The 10,998-nt window shown below is 38.7% G+C and overlaps 1 protein-coding gene across 1 annotated transcript; it reads right to left on the bottom strand.

Annotated features, from left to right (window-relative positions):
- Window positions 1-752: 752 nt before the first annotated feature.
- Window positions 753-9,765, bottom strand: LOC124255544 (cell wall protein DAN4-like). Its single transcript, XM_046689485.1, has 4 exons — window positions 9,667-9,765; window positions 8,904-9,239; window positions 961-1,260; window positions 753-823 (listed from the first exon to the last, which is right to left on the bottom strand). The coding sequence occupies exons 1-4, from the start codon at window positions 9,719-9,721 to the stop codon at window positions 753-755; spliced, it is 762 nt and encodes a 253-aa protein (XP_046545441.1). The 5' UTR covers window positions 9,722-9,765.
- Window positions 9,766-10,998: the final 1,233 nt, after the last annotated feature.

Genomic DNA, 10,998 nt, shown 5'->3' with positions numbered 1-10,998 from the left:
ATCATCCAAAACTGTGTTCCACAGGAGATATCGCTAGTGTGAGATCAGACGATATCTCCTAGGAGATATCATTTTGACAGTAGATTTTGTACAATGCCCTGACAATGCTATGACGTCATGAACTTGATGACGTCACAATACTATGACATCGCTGCACTTCAAATCTAATGGCAGTCCAGTGTTCAGAGATGTACAGTTTTCATTGAAAACTAATGAGGAGTGATTTTGATGATAAATAGAATCTCACCCTCGTGTCTTCTGATATCAAATATATCAACACTCGTTGATAAAGTAAAATATCCTCGGCAAGCCTCGAATATTTGTTACTTTATCAACTCGTGTTGATATATTTGATATCAAAACACTCGGGTGAGATTCTCTATGTATTTATTACTATAACGACTTGTTTCATATATGACGACTTCAGGTGGTCCTACATAGAAAATCTATTTGATAGGGGAATCCTGTACATTACTGTTACTGTAGATTAATATCTATTTGTATGAAATAAACAGATAGCACATTAAATACGTTTATAACTTCATACTAATTCTATAAGAGAGCTTGACAAGGAAAAACGTATAAAATATCAAAGAATGTTGCGTAATATTTTAACCTGATGATAATGCATGTGTTACTGAGTGAAGAAATTTAAATGGGTTCATATAAATAATATATAAATATGCCTTAAGGTAAGTACCAATATATACCAATGTTAATGGGGTAATGTGTATTGTCGAATAAACTTGGGTTTATGGGAAGTCGAAGTGAGGAGGCAACACTGTGATTCGGGACAGCAAAATATTCGATACAGATTTGTCTCCTGTAAACAGGTAAGTGTTTAGATTTTAGAAGTTGTTATTTACAATAAGGATCAGATTCTAGATTGGAAATGAGCGCCACGCCATTTGACATTGCCTATCTTTAAAATTCTTGGTTTGTGGGGCAAGCCTCACTCACCTCTTTTAATTGGCATGGTCGTCGTTGGTGCCTTTGTTTTATTGTCAGAGGGAGGTAACTCTGTCTGTACTGTTGACTGAGTTGACGTGAACGTTGACGTTGAACTTTCCACTGACGATTCTGACGACATGGTCGTCGATGTAGCCATGATTGTCTTTGTTGTCGGTGATGGTTTTGTAGTCATCGATGTTGTGAATGTTGTGGATGATGTGGTCGAGGTTGACGCGATCGACGTAGTAGTCACAGTAGTTGTCGGACCAGTTGAAGTTGTCATGGTCGTTGAAGGAACCGTTGTTGAAACTGTCAGAGTGAAAATGTACATTTCAAACATAGGGGTTCTCACTGGGATCTCTTTCGATATCAACTTTATCAATACAAGTCGATAAAGGCTTGTAAATCATAGGTTGGTCGACGCGTTTTAACATACTGAATATCAACAGACACAAAGCGTGAGAATCAATCTATCACCCAATATTATGGAATCCTGGAAGGGACATTGTCGCGTTGTCGCATTGTCGCGTTGTCGCCCTCTCAAAATCAATCAAAATGAGGCAAAATTAACCAAAGCGAGACAATGCGACAACGCGACATTTCGCCCATTTGTCGCATTGTCGCGATGTCGCATGTCGCGTTTTGAAAAATATTTTTTCTATTCCACCAAAGGGCGACATAGCGACAATGTTCAAGGTCAAAATGTGTCACGTTGTCGCATTGTCGCCCTATCTAAGATGTGTAAAAACAGCCTAAAAATGATTAAAACGCGACACGCGACAATGCGACAACGCGACATTTTGATGAAATATCGCGTTGTCGCATTGTCGCGCTTTGTTAAAGTATTGAGTATAGTATGTATTATAACATATGACTAAAACGCGACACGCGACAATGCGACAAAATATATGTCGCATTGTCGCGTTGTCGCCCTTTACTATTACCGGTGCGCATGTGTAGAAAGTCAATTAGTCTACGCATGCGCAGAAAATGTTATACTCTATTTCAGACTTCACTGGTCTTTTGTTACCTCCAATGGTTTTCAAAAAGAAGTAGTGCTGGTAATGGCAATAGGGGCTGCATTTCTTGAACTTAATGCAAATTTCTTTCATTGTTCCTTTATTATTTTATATATTGTAAATGTGTTTAGCTAATCAAGTGTGTTTTAGCAGCAACACAAATTATTAGTGCTACTATTCATTGTAATCAAGGCACAAGGTGCAAGGCGACCAATTTGCTGTGCAGGGTTGTGTCTCTTAGTCACACTAGATAACTGTGATCATAGGTTCGAATCCCAGCACCCTACACATTCATCAATTTGGACATTTCACCCATATCAAGCTGACAGGTTGTGAAAAACCTGAAATGTTGTTAAAATTCAAGCCACATCGGCAGAAACATCAGGTGAAGTCCTCGAATGGGTCACAAAGTTCGACAGTTTGGCTCCTGACAGAGTTTCTTGGTACAGTCCTGTCCGACGCTGATGAATGTGTCAGAGGTCTGCCTTTGTTCAGCCAGCAGTGGATGGGTACTAGGTAGAATGAGATGGTAATATCACTTAACCATCCAGCACCTCAAAGACAGTTTAGGTCGGCTTTGAACGTGATATTCTTCTTGGGAAAACGCCATACAAATGGACTGTTATCATTATGATATTAAAAACGATGAAATCGCTTTGCAGAGTTGCGTACCCTTGGACTGCCAGAAACCAATCCTCCCTCCCTCCCTCACTCACTCCTCTCCGCTCCACTCCACTCAACTGCGCTCAACTCAACTCCACTTAGGGATTAGGGAGCTTGGTAAATTGGAAAGGTATTTCATTACAATAATGTGTTGTGATGTCTGTTTTTCAATTCTATATGAATCCTATATTATTAATCCTGGACATGCCATGATTCACAATATATCGATAATTTTCTCATACGATACTCTACCCAGCGATACACATGTACTTGTATCGTTTCAAACATACATCTACTAAATCATAATAATTTTAAACGAAATGGCCAGTTTGAATACATCCATTCCATTAACCAAGGACTCTTAACCCACAGACTTCACGGCCACATGTACATTCATTTATTATTGCTCCGAGTTCGATCCCTGGGTATCTTATCCCTTTAAAAAAATGTCGCGTTGTCGCATTGTCGCGTGTCGCGCTTTGTTTAAATATTGAGTATAGTATGCATTATAACGTATTGACTAAAACGCGACACGCGACAATGCGACAATGCGACAATGCGACATTTTGATGAAATGTCTCGTTGTCGCATTGTCGCGTGTCGCGCTTTGTTAAAATATTGAGTATAGTATGCATTATAACCACAGGAGTTCGAATCACTGTGTGGCCTCTCTTCGATAAACATCGACAGTTTCCGTGGATTTTTTGATGACTCGGAAACAGAAACGGTTCAGCCTGGCTCCCAGGGTCTGCTGCGCTAACGCTTCGACACTGAAAAAGCCATTACTTATCGAATTCTTTTCTAATGTATTATGAGGAAATAATTGATAAAGTTCAAACCATTGTTTTTCAACTGTAGGTGTGCTTGTAAAATTGTCAGCTCTCAGTAACATAATACAGAAAATTATATTCCTCATCTTGAGTTACTTTGGTACATATAAGTTGTAATCAAATTAAACAGATCCATCTATGTACACACTTTTTTTTCGAAGAATGTTGTCTGAATCGGTTGGCAAGACAACATGAAAAGGTTTTACCAATATTAATCAGAATTGTTTATGATTAAAATAAACATGGGGAATCAAATGATCTGTACATAAAAATACACACAATTATACTGCTGAATACAATGAATTTGGCACACTATTTTACTAAAATGAATATATAAAAATACAATGTACACAGTATGATCAGTATGCTAATACACCACCAAAAAAATACATACACTGCCTTAAAGGTACATATATTTGAAGATAAACTTTTAAGACAGATGTACATTCCACTATTTGTGATTTTTACAAATGAAACTTGTCCCGGGTACTCTAGTTTTATGGCTTGAAGCCAGTATCAGAGTATACATTTGCTGTACATGTATATTGATCATTTTGAGCATGATAACCCTGGTTATATTAGAATAGATCTTATACACGTTAATAATCATATAATTTGATATCAGCAATTATTCAGCAGTTAACAAGTTTGAGTAAATGCTGCAATGGAGTCTTTTTGCGTTACTTTATTATACTTTAGGGCTGTGCATACAAACATAGTTCAACACATAATCAGTGATGTTACTTTATTATACTTTAGGGCTGTGCATACAAACATAGTTCAACACATAATCAGTGATGTTACTTTATTATACTTTAGGGCTGTGCATACAAACATAGTTCAACACATAATCAGTGATGTTACTTTATTATACTTTAGGGCTGTGCATACAAACATAGTTCAACACATAATCAGTGATGTTACTTTATTATACTTTAGGGCTGTGCATACAAACATAGTTCAACACATCATCAGTGATGTTACTTTATTATACTGTAGGGCTGTGCATACAAACATAGTTCAACACATAATCAGTGATGTTACTTTACTATACTGTAGGGCTGTGCATACAAACATAGTTCAACACACAATCAGTGATTTTGCTTTGAATTTTGGAAAATGACAGTGCTCTGAATTCGTTGATCAGTTCACTATTGCTATTATAAAAAAAATCAAATTGTATGGTTTGTATTTAGAAATTGTGTCTTTTTATATATATCTGGGTATTGTGTTAACACTTAGACTTATTTGAAAGCACTAACTACTCTTGGTGCACAGAGTGAAGAGGCTATTATGACATTGTACAGATATTAAAAGAAAGTTGGAAATATACCATGTCCAGATTTATTTAAGATATTTTATGCTATGATTGTTCCTATAGTATTTTATGGTGCAGAAGTATATGGCACCTCATTATTATTGAATTATTAAAGATGTTCAGAATAAAATGTGTAAATGGTTTCTCTAAACAATGGTATGGTTTGGGGAGAATGTGGCACAGCCCCTCTCGAAACTTGTCAACACCACACGGGCTATTAAGTATTGGTGCAGGCTACTGTATTTGGATGAACGCAGGCTGCCAATGCTACCAAATGATTGACTCTGGCTGTACCACATGGGCTACTCATTTTACAAATATTCTGTTTAGACTTGGATTTGAATGTGTGTGGTTTACACAAGATGTGGGAAATGTGAAGATATGTATTCTCCTTCTTAAACCATGATTATTTAACAACCTACAACTATCATGGTGTTGTTCTATCAACAGTTTATCTGATTCCTTCTATTTATATTCCATAATGTGTCCGTCATCCTATTACATACAAAAAGCTGTATCTGTATCTGGAGTTGGAGTGGGATGGGTAATGGGGTACATTCAGTTTTATTTTTATCATAGTCATGTGATTTTCCATATCCAGTAGATAACAGGCATCACGCAGATGTTGTAATACCATGATCACTTAAGATCATTATGCCTATTGCATCACCATGATCAACCCCATGCAAAATGGAAGAATAGATATGGATGCTATTTTGAAATGATATATGCAAAATGAGTAAACATAATAAATATATTCTTCTTTGTTATTATTCCTTTTTGAAAACCACATACATTGTCAAAACTACACAATGGTTGAATGAATCAGTTATGTGTTACACATGTATTAGATCTATTTATTAGTGGTAAACAACAATTTTCTAGTTACTATTACTGGGTGTTCAGTTTATTTCCAGCATACAACAGGAGAAAATGGGACCAAATTATCGAATTATACGTCATCACATATGCTAAAATAAAGATGCTAACTATATTCAATCAATATGGTCGTTCAGATCCATGTTTTATGTGTACGATTTCGACACAATAGCGAGCTGACACGAAATATCAACGCACATGTCGGTGTTGAAAATTGGGTCTTTGTTATAGTTTACATTATGCCCATGTAACGATTTTCGTGTCTTGAAACTGCATTAATAACGTTTTCGTACACTGAAAGATGTACGGAAACTGTCGATGTTTACCGAAGAGAGGCCAGACGTTTGTTCAAAGCAGAGGGTAGTGCTAACACGAGGGTCAGTGTTCAAATATTAAAAGCAGGTAGACAAATTCAATACGATGAGCAGAAAGGTAAAATAATAACCTACAAGCTCAACACAATGTTTTGTGAAAAACGTAAGTTTTGATTAAACCGCGCGTTAAAATATTCGGGCTGTCCGGTTTTCGATCAGGTTTTGAGCATCGCGAGTGTCACCTTTGTGTATTTTAAGTGTTGCGGTAGAATTTTCTTAACAATTCATTTCTTCACCGATCTCGTTCAAATTTGAAATATACGTTAATCATAGCATAAAAACAATATACGATTGCATAAGTCTAGATTCCTATTATCAAAAATTATTGTCCAAACTGTGATTCGAACTCCTGGTTATAATGCATTATAAATGCATACAATGCTCAATATTTTAACAAATACGTTATATTACGCGACGACAACGCGACATTTCATCAAAATGTCGCGTTGTCGCATTGTCGCGTTTTAGTCAATACGTTATAATACATGATATACTCAATGTTTTAACAAAGCGCGACACTCGACAACGCGACATTTCATCAAAATGTCGCATTGTCGCATTGTCGCGTGTCGCGTTTTATTAGTTACGGCGGATTTCAAAAACTATCACAAGCATGAATATTATGCGATGTTTTTAAAGGGCTGAGATGCCCAGGGATCGAACTCAGAGCAATAATAAATGAATGTTCATGTGGCCGTGAAGTCTGTGGGTTAAGAGTCCTTGGTAAATGGAATGGATGTATTCAACTGGCCATTTCGCTGAACATTATTGTGAATGAGTAGGTGTATGTTTGAAACGATACAAGTACATGTCTATCGTTGGGTATAATACCCTCTGAGAAAATTATCGATATCTTGGAAATCATGGCATGTCCAGGATTAATTATATAGGATTTAAATAGAATTGAACAACAGACATCACAACACATTATTGTAATGAAATACCTTTCCAATTTACCAAGCTCCCTAAACCCTAAGTGGAGTGGAGTAGACAGGAGGGGAGCGGAGTGGAGCGGAGAGGAGAGGAGTGAGTGAGTGAGTGAGGGAGTGAGGGTTGGTGTCTGGCACACCAAGGGTACGCAACTCTGCCAAGCGAATTCACCTTTTTTAATATCATAATGATAACAGTCCATTTGTATGGCGTTTTCCCAAGAAGAATATCACGTTCAAAGCCGACCTAAACTGTCTTTGAGGTGCTGGATGGTTAAGTGATATTACCATTTCATTCTGCCTGGTATCCATCCACTGCTGGCTGAACAAAGGCAGATGACGGACAAATTCAACAGCGTCGGACAGGACTATACCAAGAAACTCTGTCAGGAGCCAAACTGTCGAACATAGTCACCCATTCGAGGACATCACCTGACGTTTCTGCCGATGTGGCTTGAATTTTAACAATATTTCAGTTTTTTCACAACCTGTCAGCTTGATATGGGTGAAATGTCCAGAGTGAGTGAGGGACTGAGTTGTTTTATTCCAGCTATATGGCGGCGGTGTGTAAATAATCGAGTCTGGACCAGACAATCCAGTGATCAACAGCATGAGCATCGATCTGCACAATTGGGAACCGATGACTTGTGTCAACCAAGTCAGCGAGCCTGACCACCCCGATTCCGTTAGTGGTCTCTTACGACAAGCATGGGTTACAGAAGGCACATTCTAACCCGGGTTCCAAAGTGATGAATGTGTATGATGCTGGGATTCGAACCTATGATCATAGTTTTCTGGTGTGACTAAGAGATACAACTCTGCACAACAAATTGCCCCGCCTTGTATGACAGGGCCACCGTGTGCCGTCATAACAATGAATAGTAGCGCTAATATGTTGCTGCTAGAACACACTTGATTGGCTAAATACATTTACAATATATAAAATAATTTTCAAAGCAACAATGAAAGATTTCCATTAAGTTCAAGAAAAGCAGCCCCCATTACCATTACGAGTACTACTTCACTTTAAAAACCATTGGAGGTAACAAAAGACCACTGAAGTGTGAAATAGAGTATAACATATTCATATGTCGCATTGTCGCGTGTCGCGTTTTAGTCAATTTTTAGGCTTTCTTTTACACATCTTAGATAGGGCGACAATGCGACAACGCGACATATTTTGACGTTGAAAATTGTCGCTATGTCGCGTGTGGCCCTTTGGAGGAATAGAAACAATATTATTGAAATCGCGACATGCGACATCGCGACAATGCGCCAAATGGGCGAAATGTCGCGTTGTCGCATTGTCGCATTGTCGCGCTTTGGTTAATTTTGCTTGTTTTTTGAGAGGGCGACAACGCGACAATGCGACAACGCGACTACGTCCCTTCTCGGATTCCATACAATATCATTTGTCCAACTTATGTTTGTTTCTGAACAGTAATACCCTGTGTCACAAGGGTACCATTTACAGCTGGTCAGTTTTAGTGCCAGAATGAATAGCAAGCCATTTGAATATGACGTCATAGTAATCAATGACGTTACAATGGCATGGAAACGGTCAACTGCAAAACCCAAATTATCCTAACCAAATCTACGCAATTCGCGATTCAGGTCTCATGACACTAATGCAGACTGCCCTACCACTCTTGATGTGTTTCGGCGGGGTGAGCCTCATGGTTCGTAACGCCGAAGACCCGGGTTCGATTCCCCACATGGATACAATGTGTGAAGCCCATTTCCGGTGTCCCCCGCCGTGATATTGCTTGAATATTGCTAAAAACGGCGTTAAACCTAACTCACTCACTCAAGGATTGTCTCATCAGACCCGATTTAGCACTCCAAATTATTGCACCACCGCACAGTCAATTGGGGCACCCATGCTTCCACCCACTTGCATCTGGCACAAGAAACTTAGGTAGACAGTGTTAATACATTACCCAAAGGCAGATCTCCAACCACAAAGATTATCGAGTTGCTGTCTTCCCCTCTGACCCGACACGTCCACGATGACCCATGATCCGCTTCCGTCACAGAAGCCAAGGTCACGTTGTACTGTTTCCCCGGGTTTATGCTGTACACGATTCGATCCTTCAAGTTCTCAAAGTCATCATTTGTTTTGGCCAAACCTGTATCTGGGCCCATGCCAAAGATATCCTTGGCGTTCCTCTTCCAGTTGATATACCAGATATATTTTTCTGTAGTCGTGCAGATCAATGTCACTGTCGAATGTTCCTCAATCCTTGAAGGGTCAATAGTCAAAAACGGTCTATCAGCTTGAAAAGGATATAAAACAGGTATTTATAGTCTTCTTAATTGTGAGGATATGGGACTTTTATTACGAGCATGTGACTTGTTCTACTTGAAATGACATGTCTGCTTTTTTTCCCTGTAACAAAAATCTACAAATTAAGAAATTTACCGAAACAAATATTTTACTATGATCTGACTTACATTCTCAGTTGTGGAGAGGGGTCGGTTAACTAATTTCTTGTGACTTAACATTAGTTTGCTTACTGCTTCAAAACACTGTAGTTTTATTCGAAATGAATGTTGTGCATGCTACAATTATCCATGACATGCATAAAGTATTAATTGTCCTTCAATACACAATAAACATTCTCAGTATTTCAGAAAAGAGTCATCGCCCCTTTGAATAGCAAACGGTCTCCAAGGACTAAAATCAACCATTTATGCACTTACCTCTTGTGTGAATCACCAGTACACTCCATACAATTATTATTGTTGTGATGGACATGATGGTTATTTAGTGAACGACGCGGGTCTACACAGGCTCCTTGCTTGACGCCATGTTTCAAACAAATCCGGAACTCATTTCATTTAATGGGACGCATTTCATTTAATGGGACCAATCCACACGCTTCCCGAAGGCATCCTCAGTGCGCTCGTCCCCCCGATCTACATCAGCCGCAATAATAACATTTTGCTTCATCTTCAGAGAAGCTTGTTATACAACAAATTTGCCTGATCATATTTGCCATGCGCCTACGCTTGTCTATGTAAACATACTCTGTGGTGTTTTGTCCTCATTTCTATGAAAGCTACATAAAATTGTGTCACCTGTTGACGGATTCTGATTGAGAAGTCCTTATCAAACATATACACCTTGCGATGTGTCATCCGTACGAAGGTGAACTCCAGTGCCTTGACGTTACTTTAACTTTTACATGCTTAATGAATGGAAATAATATTTGCAGAAGGAAGGCGGAACACATCGTATTATCACTTAGACGGTTGTTCGGTGTTATGTAAAGGCCGCGAGCACTGTGCAAACATTAATCTTGAATCTTGTTTAACATTCTATTGAGAAGTACGTTTACACATTCACATTATTTGGCCATAGTTTGCTTTACGCCGTCTAGATTAATATCAAATGCAGAACGCTTGGGCTCTACATCCTCATTCCACGGTAATGTCTAACAGATTCCAAGAAACTCTTTGTAAGATATATTTAGTTCCCTAGGTCAGACATAAAACTAGCACCACGGCGTGACAATGCTAAACGTCACTATTTACTAAATAACTGGCATAATCAAAATTCAGTGGCATTGATTAACCGTTAGCATTGACGTACAGTGCTAAACGGTTATGATGAACACCAAAGGACCACTAATTGTAGTTCGTAATGGACATAGTTCGACGAAAACATGTAGTGTCTGGGACCCAAAACCATATATACATGAGCCTACGTCGGTACAACTGTACCGTCTGACAGTTAACGCTGAACACTGCGTTGCTGAATCACTTCTTGACTGGACTTCGAGGTCAATTCACCCAAGATTTTGCTGGAAAGAAAGGTGAGCTACAAAACACCTTTATCGTTTTCATCGTGTTTGTGTATCACTTGTACCACTGGTGTGGCAGTATACGAGTACATTCATTTTCGGTGTCATCACAGACAATGATAAATAAACACAGTGAATGAGTTAGGGGTATGGTTTTACGCCGCTTTTAGCAATATTCCAACAATATTACGGCGGGGGACACCAAGAATGGGCTTCACACATTGTACCC

Source organism: Haliotis rubra, unplaced genomic scaffold (assembly GCF_003918875.1).
Source record: "Haliotis rubra isolate DU_JTF1 unplaced genomic scaffold, ASM391887v1 Scf1155, whole genome shotgun sequence".
In the NCBI taxonomy this organism is placed as follows: domain Eukaryota; kingdom Metazoa; phylum Mollusca; class Gastropoda; order Lepetellida; family Haliotidae; genus Haliotis; species Haliotis rubra.
This window is presented reverse-complemented; position numbering and strand designations above follow the sequence as displayed.

Coding starts and splice junctions, on each gene's coding strand:
- LOC124255544 (XM_046689485.1), bottom strand. CDS start 9,721: ATGTCCATCACAACAATAATAATTGTATGGAGTGTACTGGTGATTCAC. Junction 1,261..8,903: donor GGTTGGAGATCTGCCTTTGG/GTAATGTATTAA, acceptor TCACTCTGACAG/TTTCAACAACGGTTCCTTCA. Junction 824..960: donor GACCATGCCAATTAAAAGAG/GTGAGTGAGGCT, acceptor ACCTGTTTACAG/GAGACAAATCTGTATCGAAT.